The 22,637-nt window shown below is 42.6% G+C and overlaps 1 protein-coding gene and 1 long non-coding RNA gene across 9 annotated transcripts in view; both read left to right on the top strand.

The window, feature by feature from the left end:
- CENPU (centromere protein U) overlaps nt 1–22,637 on the top strand; it is a 26,960-nt gene continuing 4,323 nt past the window's right edge. The window contains exons 1-11 of one of the 8 annotated variants that reach the window (XM_081020524.1): nt 58–144; nt 2,537–2,604; nt 3,423–3,474; nt 5,445–5,514; nt 6,010–6,136; nt 7,681–7,753; nt 8,816–8,947; nt 9,354–9,429; nt 16,485–16,608; nt 19,923–20,001; nt 22,013–22,060. In XM_081020524.1, the coding sequence (XP_080876650.1) occupies nt 2,588–2,604; nt 3,423–3,474; nt 5,445–5,514; nt 6,010–6,136; nt 7,681–7,753; nt 8,816–8,947; nt 9,354–9,429; nt 16,485–16,608; nt 19,923–20,001; nt 22,013–22,060 (798 nt within the window). In that variant the 5' untranslated portion in view covers nt 58–144; nt 2,537–2,587. Of the gene's footprint in view, nt 145–233; nt 359–446; nt 737–2,536; nt 2,605–2,634; nt 2,949–3,422; nt 3,475–5,444; nt 5,515–6,009; nt 6,137–7,680; nt 7,754–8,815; nt 8,948–9,353; nt 9,430–11,201; nt 15,736–16,484; nt 16,609–19,922; nt 20,002–22,012; nt 22,061–22,637 lie in introns of those variants that run through there. The other 7 variants (XM_081020525.1, XM_081020518.1, XM_081020521.1 and 4 more) reach the window with 7 other exon arrangements.
- Nucleotides 9,436–9,977, top strand: LOC308485159. The gene is made up of 2 exons (XR_013990424.1): nt 9,436–9,879; nt 9,916–9,977. It is a non-coding gene; the product is annotated as an uncharacterized lncRNA (long non-coding RNA).

The raw sequence follows: 22,637 nt of genomic DNA on the forward strand, positions 1-22,637 counted from the left end.
CGCCCTCAAAAGCCTTGTTCCTTGTACGCTGAGGGAAGTCCTAACAGTTGCGTCTCCCCCCATTTCCGGGTGCTCGGTGGGACAGTTCCGGCGCGGCCATTTGAGTTACAACGGCGGGAAAGAAACAGCCGAAGGGAGCTCGCGGTCAGTTCGCTTCTCTCGCGGAAGCTGTCGGGCCTGGCGACTGAGGGGGGCGCGCGCCACAGCCGAATAGTTCAGCTCAAGGGGGCACTTTGGGCGGGGGGGGGGCGCTAGGTGCAGAGGCCCAGGGGCCCTAGTCAGGGAGGGGGGAGCCGTGGGCTCGAGAGGAGTTATGAGGGGGCGTGGCCAGAAGGAGTGGGGCTTATCGGACGTTAAGGTAGAGCGCAACAGAGGAAGGGCGTGGCCCCAGGCTGCGTGCCGGGGGCGGGGCATGGGAGCCGTTGTTAAGCGCGCGCGGGTTGTCAACGGTGCCAACGGACGCGCCGCGTGAACGTTGAGGCAAAGAAAAGAGTTCTGAGGGGCGGCTGCTCTTCCGGTTTGAATTCGCTGTAGCTCAGCGAGGGAGCTCTTGGGAGCGGCTCTGGCATTTTATTTTATTTTAGCCAGAAGCTAATCATAGAAATTTTGGAAGGAACCCCGAAGGTCCTCTAGTCCAACCCCCTGCAATGCAGGAATCTGAACTAAAGCATCCATGACAGGTGGCTGACCAACCTCTGTTTAGAAACCTCCAAGGAAGGAGAGTCCACCATCTCGGGTGGGAGCCCACTGCTGAACAGCTCTTACTGTCAGAAAGTCTTTCCCAATGTTTAGTCGAAATCTTTCTTGCAACTTGAAGCCATGGGTTCGAGTCCTACCCTCCAGAGCAGGAGAAAATAAGCATTCTCCCTCCTCCACGTGACAGCCCTTAAGATATTTAAAGATGGCTGTCATGTCTCCTCTCAGTCGCCTCTTTTCCAGACTAAACATATATTTCAAGCACTCCTCATAAGGCTTAGTTTCCAGACCTTTGATCATCTTGGTTGCCCTCCTCTGCACACCTTCCAGCTTGTCAACATCCTTATTAATTTGTGGTGTCCAAAATTGGACACAGTATTCCAAGTGCGGTCTAAGGCAGAATAGACCGGTACTATTACTTCCCTTGATCTGGACACTATACTTCTGTTGACGCAGCCTAGAACAGCATTGGCTTTTTTTGTTGCTGCATCACACTGTTAACTTATGTTAAGCTTGTGGACCCCTAGATCCTTTACACTTGTACTGCTAGTAAGCCAGGTGTGCCCCATCCTATATTTGTGCATGTGGTTCTTCCTGTCTTAAGTGCAGAACCTTATATTTGTCCCTATTGAAATTCATTTTGTTAGCTTGCGCCCAGTTCTCCAATCTGTTAAGCTCATTTTGAATTCTGATTCTGTCTTCTGTGGCATTAGCTACTCCTGCCGGTAGGGGTGCCATCTGCAAATTGGATGAGCATCCTCTCAATTCTTTTATCCAAGTCATTTATGTAGACGTTAACAATGGGACCAGGACAGAACCCTGCAGCACCCCACTTTTCACTTTTTTCCAGGATAACGAGGAACCATTAATGAGTACTCTTTGGGTTCGGTCAGTCAACCAGCTACAAATCCACCTAACAGTTACCTCGTTCAACCCAAATTTTACCAGCTTCCTCGCAAGAATATAATAGGGAACTTTGTCAAAAGCCTTATTGAAATAAAGATACACTATGTCCACAGCATTTCCCTGATCCACCAAGTCTGTAATTCCATCAAAAAAAAAGAAGAAGAAAGAAATCAGGTTGGTCTGGCATGACTTATTTTTAAGAAACCCATGCTGGTTCTTAATTATCACAGAATCCTTTTCTAAATGCTCACAGACCGACTGTTGAATTAACTGTTCTAGGGTCTTCTCTGGGGTCTTCTCTGGTATCATTGTCAAGCTTGCTGGTTGGTAGTTACCTGGACCTTCCTTTCCCCCTTTTTGAAGATGGGGACATTTGCCCTCCTCCAGTCTGTAAGGACTGCACCTGTTCTCCAAGAATTCTCAAAAATAATAGACAAAGGCTCTGAAATTACATCCGCAAGCTCCTTTAGTACCCTTTGGATGCAGCTCATCAGGCCCTGGAGATTTGAATTCATTTAAAGTAGCTAGGTGTTCCCTTACTACTTTTCCTATCGTGGGCTGCAGCTCCCTCCTTACATCATTTGTAGTGCCAATCTTTGCTGGCTCAAGAGTTGAAGATAACCCGCTTTTAGTCTTAGCAGCCAAAAAAGAGAGAGAAAACACCTCTAGCTTTCTCGCCAGGTTGACTAGCTTGGGGGGCGGCCGGTTACTTTACATGCTTTTACATCCCTGTAAGAGGCAGATAGCATTCCTGTATCTCTGTCGTCCACAAGGTGGAAGTAGGGAGGAATAGTGGGAAACAAACCAGACGCGATTTTGGTAGCCACACTTGTTCGTGGATTTACTCATCTTCATAAAAAGTGGAAAGTGTATGTCTTATTGTTCCACCTGAATGTGATTGTGAAGTGTGTGTGTGTTTTTTTCCTCTTTTCAGAAGAAATAAATTCATCTTAAATTAGCAGTACAGACAAGACAAGAGCAAAATATGGAAAACGGTGTTCGGTTAGTAACTATGAAAAAAAGTATTTATAAGTTCATTTCCACTTTTCTCAACAAAATTTACATCAGTCTTGTCCTTGGCATTTTTTTAATAGATTAATTTGTCCTAAGCAAGTGTAAATCACAACATCTGTGCTGGTAAAAGAGTGTATAGATTACAAGGGAGTGTTAGTCAGCTATAAGAATATGAAGGTGTGCATATAACTGAAGAACTTGCTTCTAGAAGTTGCTAGAATTTTGACCTATTATATGGAAATTACATTTTTTGCAAGATCATACTGGCTTCTTAATTGAAAGGAGTAATACAATAAATATCATCTGCCTGAGTCTGTATGTCTACTGTTGAGGTAGGTGCTTTTCAAAAAAATACTATTTTACAATAAGCAGCAATGACAGATCTGCTGTTAAATTTCTCTCAGCAGACATAGCATCTAAGCCCCTCTGTGCCTTCCAGTTCTCATCTCCCACCATATCTTTTAACTTTCACAATGGCATTCCACAAAATAATAATTTCATTAATATGCAATACACATATGGACAGAACAGTGATGGAATGTGTTTGTATAAGGAACAGCAAAATAAATATACTGACTGATTGAACTCCAGAGATGTTCTGCAAGCACCTGAAATACTCAAGCTGTATAGGACTGAGCTTGTTCTGTACTTGAATGGGAGACTACATAGGACTGTGTCATTCTGTTTTAGGAAACTCAGATACAAGTGCAATGAAGAGTTGATAAAGGTCCTGCTGAAAAAAAATCATAAATGTAAAATATAATATACCCCTTTATGGTAATGTTTCTTTCCCCCTATTTTGTTAGTAAAAAGATGCCAAAGAGAAAATCAAGGAGGGACTTCAGAAAGAAACTGGGAGTAAGTGGCACATATCTTTTTCATTCAAACACAAATGAGACGTTTTCCACCTCTGTTTAGTTTTATTTGATTCACAGCCTTGAGATAATCCATACTGGAGTTTTATGGGGAATTTTGAACTTAAAACTTTTTTTTAAAATGCCTTTCGCTCTTCCAACTATAGAGGTGACACATGATATCCCAAGTGCTTAAAGAGCATGATGCAATACAGAATCATCCTCCGTTAGGGGCACTATAAGTATACAGAATATGTAAAATACGTGTGTACATAGAATGGGATAATGAATGGCTGACATTCAGAGGCATGGCATGACACAAAATTGGTACAGTCACTGCTGCTCTCCTCCCCTTACCCAGAAAATCTGCTGCTTGCCACTTTTGGATTGGAGATAACACAGTATTGATTCCTCAAATGCACACAATGGTGCTGTTGCTGTCAAATCATAGAGAATTCCACAGTACCAGAAAAAAATATACAAAATGGTTACATCCTGCTCACTGACACACACTATACAAATACAGGCCACAAACACACACACATCTCTCACACATACACACTCATACAGCTTGGCTGTGAGTCTTGGAAGACTTGTTCCCTGCCTTGCAGGCCTTTTCCCACCTGGCCTGGGAGGGGAGGGCCCTGACTGACTCCAGCTATGAAAGCTGAGGCTGCTGAAAAGACTCTTGGGCTGGACTATTGTTTAGGAAGTTTTGTTTGGCTGGGTGTTTCTGTTATTAATTAAAAAAAGGATCTTTATTTTAGATCTTAAGATATATGTGGAAATTGTTCAATTTGGTTGTGTACTTTTTGGCGTCTAATTTACTGTTAATGGCTAATTTTGGCTTTGTAATTATGTATTTTTTTCACGTTGTAAGCTGCCTTGAGCATGGTTTTAACTTTGGAAAGCCAGCATGCAAGTAAAATGCTGTATGTATATATGTATGTATGTATGTATGTATGTATGTCATACACTACATATACACAGCTACACAAACATCTCTCTCTCTCTCTCTCTCTCTCTCTCTCTCTCTCTCTCTCTCTCTTACACAGACCACATATACAAGCAGACCACTCACATACTAGCATACCTTCCCTCACACACATTGCATACATTTCACCCTCTCTGACAGATCATACATACATACCTTGCCTGCCCGCCTCTCCCTCTTCCCCCATCACACCACTATTCCTCTTTCTATGTCCAACTGTTTCTCTATCAATCACACAAACAGTATGCACAGATCCGGAAAATCCACTCCACAGATGAAATAAGTGTCTGTCATTCACACACACATAAACCCCTATCTATCTCACCCTACCCCAATGTCGGAGCCAGCCGTTACAAGTGGCGCAGTTTAGCATAAAATAAAGACACAGAGAGCCAGCAATATTTTCAGGATGGTATGAGCAGCTCCTTTCGAACTTCTCTCTCCTCCCGTAGCTTTTTTATTATCCTTTGTCTCTCCCCAGCCGCATGGCCGTTTGCCAATGTCTCACGTTACCTCATCCGGTCAAGGCTTTTATTGCCCCCATCACCATATAGGGTCATCACTGCCCAGAGGAAACACAACTCCATTTAAGGTCAATACATTCCAATACATTGTAAAGCTCAGAGTGCTGGTCAGCCTAGGTCAGGGGGCACCCTGCAATATTACAAGCCTTTGCCGTGGCTTTATGACTCCCACACCCCAAAGGCCAATCCCTCCCCCCCCAAAAAAATACATACATAACCCCTGGTTTCTTGTCTTGTTTTGCTTTCTGCGGGTTTTTTATTATAGGAAATAGTATTTTGATAAAACATTTCTTTCTTGTTGTAATCCAGTATATGAATTTGTTTGAATTCTATTTCTTACGCTGAAAGAAAGAAATCTCAATTTTCAGCTATTTGTTACAGATTCTGTTTTTTGAGGGTCCTCCCTAGGGATACCATGTCAAGTTGCACTTTCATTTTAAACTGCTTTCTCCTTAGGAACCAGATGTATCAGGTATTTTGAAAGTTCTCCAAACTGACCAAGCAGAGGAACCTGATGAATTATTTGGTTAGTGATCACATTTTGCCTTTTTAAATTGACACTAATAGTTACAGAACACAAAATAGAATCTGCTTCAGCAGTGTAAGTCGTGCCCCAAATCCTGTGAACAGTTTCAGGGCTGAAGCATTAGAGTAGTCCAAAATTACAAGGAATTGAAGTGAGAAATATAAAAATATGTTCTCCTCACATGTAAACAAGCCCATGAGGAGAAATGAATGTGCTGTCAAGCCCACCTCTTCTGACACATTACTGTTATCATGTTACTAGCCCTCCATGAGTTTTGAAGGTGAAGTTCTGAAATAGGAGGACTGTTAATTTAATAAAGTGGTTGTGCTGGAAGGGACAGTTGTCACTGATAGTGTGCCCTTGCTCTCCCTCATGTATATGTTTACATTCGAGGTGGACAAATGTCTCAATGGCCAAGACTGACCTGTGTTTTTATTGCTCACTACAAACAAGATGGTGCAGTTCATTAATGCTAGATTTGTCTATGTTATCTAGGTGAACCTTCACAGGAGCCTTTACATAGCACCGCTGTGTCTGCTTATGAGGAAGAAGATCAGCATTCAGATGGGTCAACAAGCAGTTCATCAGATTCTGAGCCAAAAAAGAAGGATACTAGAGGAAGGTACTACAGATGTAAATTTGAAAACATGTTTATCCTTGTAACACATCATGTACCCATTCCTCATTCACTCACACACCTGTTAGCTTGACTAAAATATGCTAGGCATACTAACATTGGCCATTCATTCAGCACACTACAGAACCCCCATCTAATTTTCAGGTGCCTTTTCATGCAATTGAGAAGATAGCATCCAAACCATGTGAAATGCTTGGATGGTTTGATTGTTCCTTTTTAAACTTTTAACTAAGGATATGGAGGAGTGAACACAAGCATGCTCCCTCCTTTATATTCGAAATCTAGGGTGCGGAACTGCAGGCCAGTCTGGTCTGTTAGGGGTCCACTTTCACCCATGAGGCCATTATCCCCAAACCATGCCTACCTGCCCATCAGCTGACATCACTGGTGATAAGCAGAGATTAAATCCTGCTCAAAAGCGCAAGGTGAAGCAGTTTGTGTGCTACCTGCTTTCAGGAGAAACGCACGAGCTGCTTCAGACAATGCTTTTGGAACCCAGCACGAAGCAGGATCACACCCCGATCGTACCAGCTGATGGGAAGGGAGAGCAATCCTCCTAAGCACTGGACTTGGTGCACAAGAGAGCTTGTTGCAGGTGTTTGCCAGCTTGCTGCTGTTGCCAGCAAACTTCAGCCTTGTTTCTCTCATGCCTATCAATGGTGGAGAGGGGAGAAACAGGCTCGGAACTGCCCAAAGCACTAAACATGGGTTTAACAATGTCCGTTTGCTTAAAGGGGAGGCAGAGCAAAGCACTGTTTGAAATGAAAGGAGAGGAGTGAATGTTTCAGTGGGCACATTGCAAAGCCACAGATGGGGTTTTGATAGGTGGGCAGCCCCATCCACCCTGTGAGGCCTATGATGCAAAGGATCTGGCCTGTGAAGCCAAAACGTTTCCCCACGTGTGTTCTAAACCAACTTTTATGTTTCAAAAATATGACTGTAGGAGTATTCCTAACTTTAAGGTCTAAACAGGATTATTATTTGCAATCAATACATTATGCAGCAAAAGTGTATAAATATACTGCATTATTTTTCTTTGGCTCTTTGTACTCTACTGTGTCATCAAGACTGAACCTTTAGCTCTTGCAGTACCTTTCTGAGTGGCACATCTGTGTGACCCCTAGGAACACATTGTAAGAGATATTAGAGATTTGTAAGTTGTCTCAGTGAATTAAGCTTCAATTCCTATCAGCACATACTGTTGTGCAGTATCAGCTCCTTCAGCTCTTAACCACTATGCAACACGACACTATGCAACACAAGCCATATAGCTTTTTGAGTAACTCAGATATACACAACAGTCGCATCCTTATTTTTTTCCTTGCATGCACACATCTACATACCATTCAATTCACATACCCATTTGATCCCCACTATATTCTTGCTGGCTCTTTGATTCTTGCTGTCAGCATTGGACAAATCCTGTGTGCCAACAATGAAACTTCTTAGCAAGAAAAGAAGTGACCTTTTGATTTTTAAAGCTACATGCCAGAATATACTGTATTGCATTATTTTATATCTTTTTCTAGCAAGTGTCAGCATATCTTGAAATCAAGATCAGAGAGAGAAGTTTCTGAAGAGGAACCTGTGCAAGAGAATATGGTAAAGAAATGAAGTTAAGATTGTGTGTCCTACTTTTACTTCAGGAAAACAGACAACAATATATTGAAAATTCCAATATATTTCCAATATATTGGAAATAAATAATTGGATCTCTATATTTTAATGTATATTATTATAACTGGGTAATTAATTCTCCAGATTTCAAGCAAGTATGATTTATTTACTACTAGCTGAAATCTCATGCTAGCTAAGATAATGAAGAATGAATATTGGTAATATTCACATGGCATGGCTCTTAAAATCATGACTTGGCCTTAGAAATCATATATATATTCCCTTGTATATTATAATTATAATTTCCCTTCTAGAAGCTGAAGCTCTTAAATGCATTTACCCCAATCTAGCAAATGCAGCTTTTGAGTGCTCAGAAAAGAAGATTAGCACAAGTATGATAGTTGAGGAATGGCAGACATACCAGGAATGGTATGTTTGGTGCACAAAGCATTGTATCTTTGCAGGCACATTATGTGTATAGGCTTTTGCAGACTCTTGTTTTCTGTGTTGAGATAATTGCATGTCTTCAGACTACACAGAAATTATGAATGTTAGAAACTTATTTTAATGGAAGTTGACACTTAGGCTTTAAAATAGTGGTGCTCTTAGTCTAATATTTCTACAGTACAGCTCAGCTGCTTCCCATGTGCTCACTATAAACAACTACTTCTATTGGTCCAGTTGTGATCACAGTTGTCATATATGGTAACAGCTTGAGGCTGTTTTATTGCTCATGGCTACCTGTTTTACAAAATTTTCATGGTATCTTTATTGGATGTAACCTAGTTTAATTTAGTTTTTAATTATGTTTGCTGTGGGAAAGCAAGGTAAATTGTGGCTCCCTGCAGCAAGTATTCATATGTTTCTCACAGACTGCAGAAAACATTGCAGATGCATGTTACATAAAGATTTATAAGCGATGTTTCCATAATATGTAAAGCTGTTTTTATACCGGGGGGAAAGTTTGCATCCGTTCCCATAAAATGAAAGGCACTGCATTTGTATTCTCTTTAATCTGAGAATAATCACCTGACTGTTTTCATTTAGAGAGCCACAGAGTCTACATCCAGCACAGAGAACTATAGAATAACATCTCCGCTGCCAGTAAGATGCAGCTCTTCAGAATGCAGAATATCAGATAACATTCCAGATCTTGTGGAGGACTTGAATACTGATAAGGTTAACTATAAACTTTGCTATGCACCATAGCTGTGAGAACCTTTGTCCTAAGAATGATGCCTTTGGGCACATATCTGGGTCTTGTTCTTTTAAAAAATGTGTTCAGAAAGCATTAGTGAAGAAATACAGTGCTTCCTACATTTTAGTTTCCAGTATTTTTTTCACGGTGGTGCTTTAACTGGTGCAGTTTATGTGTGTGCAAATTAGTTAGGGGCTGTTGCAAATGGGCAAGTGTCCTCTTGACACCGTTTCCTTGTATTTCCTCAACATGCCTTGGTCAGAACTAGCCATAAATACTTGTTGAAAGAGTGTGAGTTCAGACAAACTTCATAGCTGCTGCTCCTGTCTAATGTGATCATAAATTTCAAAATAAAAGCATTTAAATGTATGCATTTTTATTTGACAGATGCCTGTTAGGAGTGCTGAATGCCACAAGAAGCAGAAAGAGGCTTGTTCACCAGAGATGACGACAGATTACTCAGGTGAGAAAGAGGTTGTGTGGTGTTGTTTTGCTTACAGTGGAGGGGATCCATGGATAGCTTGTCACTCACTCCACTGTACAGGAATTTTCAAATTAGGGCACTTAGCCTGATAGTGGTAGCTCAAGGTGGTATTCATGGTTCCCCACCAACTCATAATTTCATCCCCACAACAACATTGTGAGGTAGGTTTGGCTGTGAGTCACCGAGATCCTAGTCTGACGCTGTAGTGAAGTTAGAAAATTTCAATAGACAAACTTTCGTCAAGCTGAAGAAAAGCACTGTGGGAAGACCAAAGGCCAAAGGATTTATGGGAAATGTGTCCTTGTTACTTTAAGCTGCAGACTAGCTGTCTCTGGGAGTGTGAATGCTTATCTCAGGCATCTGCAGGAAGGAAAAACCTCTAGTTGATTAGTGGTGATTTAAGCCCTGGTTACTAAGTGTCATCCCTATGTAAATAAGGGCTATCAAGCCTCATTACAGGAGAAGGAGGCTCTGGTGTGTCTCTGAGAAATTTGGGGAGGAAACCTTTGATCCAAGGTCTTGAGAACCAACAAGCCTCAGCTGTCACAAGCTGAGTTATTATCCAACTAGCTGACCATTGGTAAATTTAAAATTAATCAAGAGTTCTGATTGAGGTCCGATTCCACATGGGGTTTTACAGGAAAAAAATCCTAGGAAAAGGGTTTTGTGCCGCACCTCATCCGCCCTTCTGTCAGATACCATCATGCTGACAGTCAACTTGCTACATTCGTATGCGTGTCCTTTGTGATGAAGATTCCTATTGTTTTCTTGAGATGCGGATGCAACCGAGGACTTTGTGAACTGCTCTAACCTTTCCTATGTTCTCGTTTTGTAACTACGTTTAGCTAGCGATGCTTTACAATGTTGTTGTTTTTCTGTCTGAAATGCTATAAGAGATGTGCCTACTTTTAAGTATGTTTAATTTTGTTTTTTAAATAAATTTTAAAAAGAGGATTTCCTTGTTGTTCTGTGTGCCTTTCTGGGGAAGTCTGAATCCAAGCCTGACTATTTAGCCTCCTACTGAACCTGTGAATTCCTGCCTGTAATTTGCAGAACGTGTTGAATTTCTGCCTGCATTTTGTGGAAGCAATTTGCAGGGTGGGGCAGCCGGTAACTGGGAAGAGTAACCTTCTCTCTTGGGTAATCTTCTGGCTATCCCCGGATACAAGGGAGTGGTGGCAGCATTTACCCTTTTGGTGTGTTTTGTCCTGTAAAAAGTATATGTTGCGGCACCACCTTCCCTCTTTTAGCTTGGTCCCGCTGGATTGTAGGACAGGTGAGGAAGGGGCGTGTGACCCTAACATTACTACATGGTTGGCAGCGTGGTGGGATTGAACTTCCCTACAGAAAGGCACTTTGATTTTAATTTGAGCATGTATCTCTTATAAGTTGCAGACGTTTTATTTTTTTCTGATAGATAGGAATCATGGAAGGCGGAGTCTCCATGAGCATAGAATGCGAACGGTGGATGAATGGGGGCCGGGTGGAGAGAGTAGCTCCCTTCCTACTGCGGCAGAACCCCCCCCCCCAACAACCAATTTCTAAAGCAGACTCCTCCCCCTTGTTCTTGGAGCATTCCAAGGGAGAAGAGAACGCGGACCAATTAAGAACTTCTCAGAGGGGCGGGAAAGAGTCGTGCAACTCTCAGAGTGCAGTTGGCGTGTCGTTTAACCAACAGCTATCACCTCATGAGGAAGTGAAAGCTGTGATTGCCTCTACACGTCCTAGAGGAAGCTATCTTGTTTATGCAGAGCCGAGGAAAATGGAATTTTCAGCCGGCGAAGCTGTCAAACGGGTGCCAGATCCCGTCCAGGGAGGATTTCGGTGCCAGGAAAAATTTCCCAGAGTGGGCCAGTCCATCATTATTGCCCCAAGAACCAGCCGGATGGCGTATGAGTATCAAGACTTGCCACGACAAATGCGGGAAGCATCTGTGGAGGACGACGACCTGGAGCATCCGTCCCGTGAAAGTCGCAGACCAGTGAGATGTCGTTCGCCTAGTCCAGTCCGGGTCTACTCGTCAGTAAGAGCTTGGGAAACCTGTGGGGCGGCGCGACGGTATGAGGAGGAGGAGGTCGAACCTCACCCCCAACCCTCGCGTGGATACACAGAGGAGGGACTTCAGCGTCCGGATGGACAGGTGCCCCGTTATTGTTATGCCTCAAGGTATGACTGTAGCCCAGAACCGCGGGGAGCAATTCCAAGACAGGCTCCTCAAGGGTTTCCTTTGAGCAACTTTGACTTGCGTTTGTTTCCTACATATCAGCCCCCCACAGATGTTTTTAGTTATTTAACTCTCTTTGAAGTGACCTGTCGGGATATGGGGGTGCCCTTGAGAATGTACATGCTTATATTGCGCTCCTTAATTTGTGGGGAGCTAGTTGAGCTGATGGCCCGTCTCCCTTTGTCCCAGGCAAATGACTATGAGCGTTTTAAAAGGCTGGTGATGCAGAGGCCTGGGTTTCATGCTGAAAATTATAGACAAGCCTTCCGGAAGGTGGATAAATGCAACCCCTCAGACAGTATTTCTGTGTATTCTTCGAAAATGGCTCAAAATTTTGAATTATGGCTTTTGGCTGAAGGCGTTGATACTTTTGAAGGGCTAAGGCAATTGCTGTTAAAAGAACAATTTATGCAACAATTGCCCCCTGAGATTGCAAGCCTAGTCGCCAAACAGCATCCAGCTACTTTGGAGCAAGCGACCCAGCTCGCAAAATCGTTTAAATTGAAGCGGTCCCATCTGGTGAACAGGGGACAGCCGGGAGGGAACAGATCAGCGGTGTCGGCTCCAGCCGGGAGATCTGCTCCCCCAGCTAAGGAACAAAGTAAAGCCGTCCCCATGCCTACAAAAGACTCTTCTATAGCAGGGGGTGACCGCTCGAAACTTGCTCCTAGTTCGGGACTGTGCTTTCATTGTAAAAAGCCTGGCCATGTGAAGGCAGCTTGCCCTCAATTGAATGGTAAAAAGCCCCCAGCCTTGACATCGACCCCTGCAGTGCGTATGATTCAGTGACCGGCGGAGGACTGGGAAGCTGAGCAGCAAAGTTCAGGAGCTGGAGAAAACCCAGTCCCAGATGGGAGGGGTGGGGCAGCGCCTGATGCTATAATTCCCAAGACTGCTGGAACCACTTCTAATTCTGTTACAGTGGGGCCACTGAGTACAGGGGCAGGACCAAGGGTGCCACATGTTAATTGGGCTAATTTAAAATTTACAGCACCCATTGAGATCAACGGAATTGCTGTGAACTGTTTCCGAGACACGGGTTCTGATATCACCAGCGTGTCTAGAGATCTGGCTTTGCCCATACAGATGCAGCCTGACCCCTTGAAGATCAGCCCATATGGCGTAGATGAGATTTCCCAACCTACCGCCATTGTTCCGGTGTCCTATAAAGGCTACACTGGAAATCAACTTGTTATAGTTCATGATCCTGAAGTGTGTAAAAGCCCTGTTCTGGTGGGAAATGATTTGGGATTTAAGGTTCACCCACAGCAAATATCGGTGAACTCTTTGACAATTAAGGTCTCACCCACCCAGGCACAGGTGATGGAAAACTGGGGAATGACACCTCAAGGTTTGAGGGCTGAGGGAAGCCTTGTCTCGGATGGGATGGGTGGAGGTTTGGCGCCTGGTGCTACAATTCCCGCAACCACAGGGACTGCTAAGACTGCTGTTCCTGAGAACCCGGTTGGGGAAGAGAGTTGGCTTAATAAGTACCGCCACTCCTTACGTTCATTGTTCCAACTCAGCGTCTAATGCACCCCCCAGTGTTCACATTTGTCGAATTGCTGTGCCTTCCTTTTGAGGCAAAAACTCTGATACTGTGACTGTGCCAAATGACTTGGCTTTTGTCCCAGCTGATTCAGTCCGATTTTTGGAAAAGTAATTCTAGTGGTGGAAAATTAATCCCCCAACCTGCAGCCATTGATCCAGTTCCCTCCAAGGATTTTAAGGGGGATCATTTTGTTCCAGTCCCTGAACCCCAAGTTTGTGCAAACCCTACTTTGGGGGAAGGTGTTTTGAAATCTACAGTTCCTTTCCAGCAGCTTGCAGCAAGCCCCCTTGCAACGCAGACTGAGAAAGATGCAAGCGTGTCCTGTCAGCTGATAGCTGAGAGTCAAGAAGAGGAAGGGGGGCCACCTCAGCCTAGCCAAACCCTTGTGGAGAGTTGTGAGATTCTTGCCATGATGGGGGATTCTCTGTTGTTTGAAGTAAAGCAGAGATTTGGTCAGTTTCTCCTAGGTTGCCTAAAAGCTGTGGAAAGCCCTCCTTGTGAGACTGAGTCTGTCTTTTTTGTGTCTAAAAAAGAATTTTTCTATCCACAGCTCAAGGACTTTAAAGACCCAGTTGATATGTTTAATGTTTTTCAAAATATGTTTTGTAATGTAAGTGGCTTCGTTAAAAAGAGAATGAAATTGGTGGGTCCTTTACAAAATTTTAGTCCTGGGAAACACCATGCTTGTGTTATGAGTAAAATTGTTTTCAGGTCTGGTGGGATCATCAGCCTGCCCAACCCCTTTGTTCAAAATCTGCTGAAAACTTTGGTTGAGGTTTACCAAAGGAGCTCAGAGTTTTTTTCAAACCAGTCAGGTTTTGCCAAGCTCCTAGATAATCCTTTGTCCATGCTCAGAGGGAGATGGGAGGAGATTGAGTTAATTTTTCTCAATTTGTGGCCAGAACGCCTTAAGCATGTACAGAGAGTTTTGGCACGATTGCGAGATGCAAACCTGACGGTTGAAGTGTCTAAATGTAAGTTTGCTCAAGGAGAAGTGATTTACTTGGGATTTACAGTGGGGTCGGGAAACATCAAATCCCTGGAAGCCAAAATCCAGTGTGTGCAGGAATGGCCCCAACCACAAACCAAGAAGGGTGTACAATCTTTTCTAGGACTGGTCAATTATTATCAGAGGTTTGTTAATCATTTTGCTACTCTAGCTACTCCCTTGACCAACCTGTGTAAGAAAGCTCTGCCAATCAAAGTGGATTGGACTGATGATTGTCAGCGAGCCTTTGAGTTGTTAAAACAGGCTCTTGTGAGTTTGCAGGTGATGCTAGCCCCTGATCAGTGGCGTCCCTTTGTGGTGCAAACCGATGCCAGTCAAACAGGATTGGGAGGGGTTTTGCTCCAACAAGACAATGAGGGGAGTTGGCGACCGGTGGTGTATCTGAGCAAGAAATTGCTACCCCGGGAGCAAAATTATTTTACTGTCGAAAAGGAGTGTCTTGCTCTGGTCTGGGCTCTAACTAAACTCCGTCCCTATCTGTGGGGTAACACCTTTGAAGTCCAGACCGATCACTCCCCCCCCCCTTTCCTGGGTGGAAAGAGTAAAAAACTCTAACCAAAAACTGCTCAGGTGAAGCTTAACCTTACAGGAGTATCAATTTATGATCACTCACATTCCTGGAAAGGAGAATGTGGTTGCTGATACTCTGTCACGTATGTACCAGTCTGTAAAGTGAATTGTTGACGTGTGAATGATGTTCCACTTGAGTATTTCCAAACTGTGCACATATTTTGTTTTGATGACATTTAGGGACTTAACCCTGTAATTTCATCTTAGAGGGGAGGGTGTAGTGAAGTTAGGAAATTTCAATAGACAAACTTTGGTCAAGCTGAAGAAAAGCACTGTGGGAAGGCCAAAGGCCAAAGGATTTATGGGATATGTGTCCTTGTTACCTTAAGCTGCAGACTAGCTGTCTCTGGGAGTGTGAATGCTTATCTCAGGCATCTGCAGGAAGGAAAAACCTCTAGTTGATTAGTAGTGATTTAACACTTGGTACTAAGTGTCAGGAGAAGGAGGACCTGGTGTGTCTCTGAGAAATTTGGGGAGGAAACCTTTGATCCAAGGTCTTGAGAACCAACAAGCCTCAGCTGTCACAAGCTATTATCCAACTAGCTGACCATTGGTAAATTTAAAATTAATCAAGAGTTCTGATTGAGGTCCGATTCCACGTGGGGTTTTACAGGAAAAAAATCCTAGGAAAGGGGTTTTGTGCCGCACCTCATCTGCCCTTCTGTCAGATACCATCATGCTGACAGTCAACTTGCTACATTCGTATGCGTGTCCTTTGTGATGAAGATTCCTATTGTTTTCTTGAGATGCGGATGCAACCGAGGACTTTGTGAACTGCTCTAACCTTTCCTATGTTCTCGTTTTGTAACTACATTTAGCTAGCGATGCTTTACAATGTTGTTGTTTTTCTGTCTAAAACGTTATAAAAGATGTGCCTACTTTTAAGTATGTTTAACCTTGTTTTTTAAATAAATTTTAAAGAAAAGAGGATTTCCTTGTTGTTCTGTGTGCCATTCTGGGGAAGTCTGAATCTAGAGCCTGACCATTTAGCTCCTACTGTACCTGTGAATTTCTGCCTGTAATTGCGGAACCTGTTGAATTGCTGCCTGTATTTTGTGGAAGCAATTTGCAGGGTGGGGCAGCCGGTAACTAGGAAGAGCAACTTTCTCTCTTGGGTTAATCTTCATGGCTATCCGGGGTTACAAGGGAGTGGTGGCTGCATCTACCCTTTTAATGTGTTTGGTTCTGTAAAAAGTATATATTGCGGCACCACCTTCCTCTCTTAGCCTGGTCCCGCTGGATTGTAGGTCAGGTGAGGAAGGGGCATGTGTCCGTAACATTACTGCAAGGGGGTAGTGGCGGGATGCTGTGCCCCCTAACATTACTACATGGTGGCAGCGTGTTGGGATTGAATTCCTAACTTTACTACAGACGCTCTAACCTCTATGCCACACTGGCTCATCATATTAGCAGACCATTGCCTATTAGAAGGCCTAATGGTCACTATTTTGCCTGCCAATATATGAAACAATAAGTGTTAGCATTGTTTGTTAGTGCTACTGCGCAGTGCTGTCTTCAATTTCACAACTGAAAGACAATGTTTTATAATGCCATCGTTTATGGATTTTCTTTCTTCTATTAAAAGTTGGTGCAATTTTGAGGCATTTTAAATCATAAATTTTGAGGGTTGGCTGAGACCTATAATCTCAAAAGCTGCTTCAAAAACACCATTTATTTAGATTCAGATGCTGAGCCAGATTTGATAAAGGTTTGGGGTTCCAAAGACCTGAAAAAGGCTGCCAGCCGTGTCAAAGAAACTGATGTTATTCTGGATGCATTTGAGAAAATAACAGCAAAATACAAGTAAGTATCTTAATGACTAAGATTTAACTTGGTATATGACTTTAAGCTCATTGACTACACTGAAATTGGGCATTCTTAAGCCACAATACTTTGTGCTCTCTCTGTTACGGATTGGTTTGCTGCAGCTGTGCTGTTTAAACATAGTGAATGTTGTCATATGATTGTAACCAAAAGGCCAAGTCATTTTTACTCTGTTATGAAATTATTTTTCCCTGATACTACTTCCTAGGAACTCTGCCCCTGCTCACTCAACTCTCCAAGCCCTTGCCATTCCCCTCCCCCCACATTACTACCCTAGGGCAACCCCCATAGTCATGTTTCTTCCTCTGCAGCCTTCTTTGCACAAACACCCCATGCTGATATGTTACTGTATCTCTTAAGATTAGTAGAATCTGAAGAGATACAGTAATCTTACAGCAGATTAAAAGCAGGAGAATCTTAAGAGCAAGTTTGTCAGTTTAAGTTCAGTTGATGAATGTTGTACAAATGTGAGTAGTTGCTTGTTAATAAAATACATCTTATAAAGTACTACATTCAATCTGAGACATTTTGTCAAAGACAACACATGGTACCATGAATGAAATACATGATTGTGGGAAGATGCTGTGGAATATCTGAGGGCTTCACATCCTCTGATGTTGTTTAAAGCAGCAGTTTCCCTCAGTGTCCCTCTGTGCTCACTCCCATGTCATGACTGCTGTTGTTGTGCAGCCCGCCTTCTCTTCTGTTCCTCTGCCCCGTCTTTTTTTTTTTTATTATTTTTTTTAAATAATCTTTATTAAAGTTTCAAAAGGTTACAAAAAACAAAACAAAAACACACACAAAAGTAACACAAAACACAACATAAAAAAAAATTCCACCTTTTAAGTCTCATTTTCAATAACTTCTTTTCATGACTTCCCCACGCCTCCCCTTATTGTATTCCAACTCCGATTGTTTATTCAAGCAAGTTTTTATCCTTAATGTCCTAATCATAATTTATTAATTTACTTAACCATAAATTATTAATGTGATTCTTTATAATAATTTTGAACCTTAATTCATTATTATCCATTAATTTAGATTATTTAGCAATTTTTAGAATATATACCTTAATCATACATAAAAAGAGATAAAAAAAAAAAAGATATAAAAACAAATAATAAAATACCTTCCCTAAGATTGTCCCTAATTCCCATCCACAGATTCCCCATTCTTATAATAATAAAGAGCATATAGTTTTACACTGCAAAATAAAAATCAGGCCCCCTTTGGACTTCTAAACCCCACCCTTCTCTTCCCGGTTTCAATCCCAAACCAAAGTCCAATTAGTCCATCTTTTTAGCCTGGTGACCTTACGTCCGAGGCTCTCGAATCTCTCTCAGTCCCTTTCCGCCGGCTTCTTCGAAAATCTTTCATATTGAACACCCCAGGTCGGGGAAGTACCTTCTCCATGTTAACCATATTTCTTCCAGCAAGGCCTACTTGTTTAGAGGTGGAGCTCCAACTCTGTTTCTTAAGTCTATATGTCCCAAATAATCCAGTTTTCATCTTAGTCGAATTGGAATTCTTCTTGGCAGGTCTCCGGCTCTCTTTTATCTTCTGTAACTTTTCAGCCACCCCTTCTTTCTGCTCCTCCTGTTCAGCTGATGTCTTAGTCTTTGGTTTCTTTTCTTGTCCAGCTGCCTGTGTTTTGAGCATCAAGTCCCTTTCCAACTCAGTAAGTATATTTTCTGTTGACTTCGGTTTCGTAGGACTTGTAGACAAAACATGGCCTTGCTCAATCCTCTCTTGCAGCTTTCCCATGAGAAAAATAAGCTCTTGCAAGTCAGCTCGTATTTCCCGACCTAGTTCCATTCTTGTAATATCCAAGAATCCCCTCTAGAGGGATTCTAATTACTTAGTATTCTTTTCCCTTCCGATCCAAAAATCAGGTTTATTTGTATCAGTCTTTCTTTACTTTCAATATTTTGTAGCAGTATAGCCGGTTAGAATTTAAGCTTTGATTTTTCCGGCTTTGACAGCTAATTTGACAGCTGTCAAAAGTTTTCTATAAATCCTCTGCAGGCTCTTTTCACGGGTTACTCCCGGGCTTGAGAAAGGTGGTACTTAGTCCAAATAATTAAACTTTTGTCCTCCGGCACATTAGCTTAGTCCTTTAAATCTGTGGAATTTATATCTTTTATCGAATTACCCCAATTCTTCACGCAACCTTAGTTGACAGCTCCTTGCTTCAAACTGTTTACAATAAGGGGGGGGCGGACTTCCCTTTTTTTCACCTCCCCCGTTCGTGCCCAATTCATAATCAAATTATTTGTAATCCAATTTCCCAATTACTCACGGGTTGTTGTTCTTGATTTTAAGTCCAAATTTTAATAGGAAGAAGTCAGCGCTCTCCGACAAATGGCATGCGGCTTCGCTCGGCAGGGGAAGCAGAAGACTCACAGCACCACGCCACTCCCCGGCACCCGTTCCGTAGCCTTTAAAAAGGCTCCTTCGCGAGTCGGGAGGGCGCTTAACGATGCCCGCCGAGTCACCATGTCCACGGGCTCCTATGCCCGTGGTTTTTGAGGGTCCCCGTGTCGCCGGCACGGCAAGACCCAGCCCCTGTCAAGCCGATTCCCTCCGGAGCTCGGAGGGAATCCGCCATTAGCCGATCGCGCTAACCCGGAAGTCCCTCCTCTGCCCCGTCTTGACTTCATGCAAATCCAGTATTGTGATGACGCACTACAAGTCCTCCAATGGGCGCTGTGCAATGGCAACCTTACATTCTTATGTATATAGGAAGAAAGAATACTAGAACAAAACAAATGGGTGCTTATCTAAAACAATTCCCATCCCTCAAGTTTAAACCATAATGAGGATGAACTAACTACAGTGGTACCTCGGGTTAAGTACTTAATTCATTCTGGAGGTCCGTTCTTAACCTGAAACTGTTCTTAACCTGAACCACTGCTTTAGCTAATGGGGCCTCCCGCTGCTGTTGCGCCACCGGAGCACGATTTCTGTTCTCATCCTGAAGCAAAGTTCTTAACCCGAGGTAATATTTCTGGGTTAGCGGAGTCTGTAACCTGAAGTGTATGTAACCTGAAGCATATGTAACCCGAGGTACCACTGTAAATGTAATGCAACTAAATTAAGCTTTCAGTGTTTCAAGTTATAATTTCACATGTTATTCAGTAGGAGAAATTTAGATAGTTGATGGCATTATCCAATTTTTGTCCACTCGTATCAAGTTCAATACCTAGAATATGTTTTTCAATATACTGATCAGTTCAGCATTTTTCTTTAGGTTTGTTTAATATACTGATTTGTATGCATTCTTCCCTATTCAGACAAGGAGTGGAGCTGAAAATATGTAGGAAAGCTATTGATAGCTTTTCTATTGCGTTCAGAGAGCAACTCACCAATAATGTAAGTACATTTGTTCCCTTATTTCTGCTGTTCAGATGGAAGTGCCATTGCTTATGTTGACAAAACGGCACCATCCAGGCACAAGAGGGAGGTACTGGAGTTTGCAGAAGCATTACAAAAATAGGGGGGAACCCTCGGAAAGGGAAAGCCCGAAAACAGCCTGCCAATGATAAAATTTGCTTATTGGCTGTGGCATGCCAGCTAATGAAATGCTCTGCATGAATAAGGCTGACAAATGGAAATGAGGGTACAGCGCTGCCAAAATGCAAACAAGACTTGCATTTCTTAGACCGGTGAGGGAAATGAGGGGCTCAAATGGATGGGGTGGTGGAAGGGGGAAAGCCCTCTGCAAATTATCTGTTCAGACCTGTAGCAAGAGTGATCTGTTCTTCACAAGGAGGATAAGGGGATGGTTCACCATGTGGTTCTGAACAAATTGCATCTGAGAGAATGTGACCCTCATCAAAAAAAGGTTCCCTTCTACTGTTACACATACAAAGGCTTTGTATTATCTGACATGATTTTTCCTCTGCTGTTTTCCCAACTGCAGACTTTAAAACTTGCTTTTCAAATGACATATGTACTTCACAGAGAACATTTGAAAACTGAACTGAAACCTGTTGTATTATTTAATTCTCAAACTTAGAAACGATAGCATTAACAAAGTGCCCACAGCAAAATTAAAATAATACTTATTATGAAAAATGTTTGTGGCGATTAATGATTTAACATTTTTAAAGGACTCCAGCCATGTTTCTCAAATGGAAGACGTATTCTAAAACAACCAGGAAAGAAAGGTGAAGGGTGGGATAAATCTTTTAAATAAAACTTTGAATCATATTTTCCCCAGTTGAGCACTGATCCTTTAAGATTCTTGGCTTAGGATAATAAATACAGATTCAGAACTATGAAAACTAAGTAACTTTCCACAAATTACAGAATCTTTGTAACTTACCTGCTTAGGCCCTAATGTTGGACTGAGCCAAGACAGTGTCCCAAACAGTTGGCATTCACCTGGGATTCTGGCATGGACTTACTCATGGACTTACAAGTTGTAGGAGCTGCATCCTAGTTGGCTACAGCAGGATAGTGTAGCTAGAGCCTTGGAAAGAGCACAGAAAGGAGAAGGAATCAAAAAGTAATGATCACAGTTTTGGTTGTCTCTCATATGAGTAACCATGCCTTTTGAGCTTCCCTTGTTGACTCTATGTTATGGTTAGCCAGCTCCTGCCTTCTAGCCAGCCATCTTGATCCCAAAGCTGCAACAGACATATGCTAAAGGGAGAAATCTGGAAATCACAGAACTCTAAAAAAGTTGTTGTTGTTGTTTAGTTGTTTAATCGTGTCCGACTCTTTGTGACCCCATGGAACAGAGCACACCAGGCACTCCTGTCTTCCACTGCCTCCCGCAGTTTGGTCAAACTCATGCTGGTAGCTTCGAGAACACTGTCCAACCATCTCGTCCTCTGTCGTCCCCTTCTCCTTGTGCCCTCAATCTTTCCCAACATCAGGGTCTTTTCCAGGGAGTCTTCTCTTCTCATAAGGTGGCCAAAGTATTGGAGCCTCAGTTTCAGGATCTGTCCTTCCAGTGAGCACTCAGGGCTGATTTCCTTAAGAATGGATACGTTTGATCTTCTTGCAGTCCATGGGACTCTCAAGAGTCTCTTCCAGCACCATAATTCAAAAGCATCAATTCTTTGGCGATGGTCCATAAAGCCTTCTTTATGGTCCAGCTCTCACTTCCATACATCACTACTGGGAAAACCATAGCTTTAACTATACAGACCTTTGTTGACATGGTGATGTCAGAGACCTCAACTTAAAAAAAAAACCTATCAGCTTACTTGTAATTGGATATCTACTTCCAGAAACCCCGTGGCTAGAAAATGTGAAACCAATGAATTGCAACCCTTACAGTGATACATAAAAGCTGTGTCATAATAAAACAACTGAATAAAAGAGTAAATTAAGAAGCTATGCTGTATTACTAAAACCTGCACATTTTCATTAGGTTGCAGGTGCTGAGGAACTTAGAACAACAAAATTGAAAAATGCAAAGGTAAACAATTTCATGAATCTTCATTAATTGTATGGGTTCTGTCTAACTACAGAAGTGAGTATGCATGTTGGATTAGGACATTTCAGTGAATTAAGAGCTGGAGTTCGCAGTGTGCCCTGTGAATTTCACCAGAGGGAGAAGCTCTTCTTCCAATGATTAAATCCAACTGTTGTGGCAAGAATTTATGCCCTCGTGTTGATTTTGGCTCTGAGACATGCTAGTTTTAGAGGTGTACTGCTTTGAAGCCCACGTTTTTCATCCATGATTGCTTTGGAGTGAGTGGGAAGGCTAGGTTTCTGCTTCCAAGGTGGCTGTTAGAGGGAGAATATTTGGAATCATGAGACAGGACACCAGAGGGCATGTTGTCTCTATGGCTAATTGTATTGACTGAAATGTGTTCAGTCAACATATTTCAACCTGATCAGGTGTAGTGCTTGTGTACTGCCGTCTGCAACTGAACATTCCCCAGGATAAGAAGCAAATCTGCATTCAGTACTCATTGCTGGAGCCAGTTTGTGAAAGGTGTGTGTGTCTTAGACCAAAATGCATAGCTTTCATACAACTCCTGGCTCTCTTC

This window comes from Podarcis pityusensis (genome assembly GCF_964106645.2).
Source record: "Podarcis pityusensis genome assembly, chromosome: 9".
NCBI lineage: Eukaryota > Metazoa > Chordata > Lepidosauria > Squamata > Lacertidae > Podarcis > Podarcis pityusensis.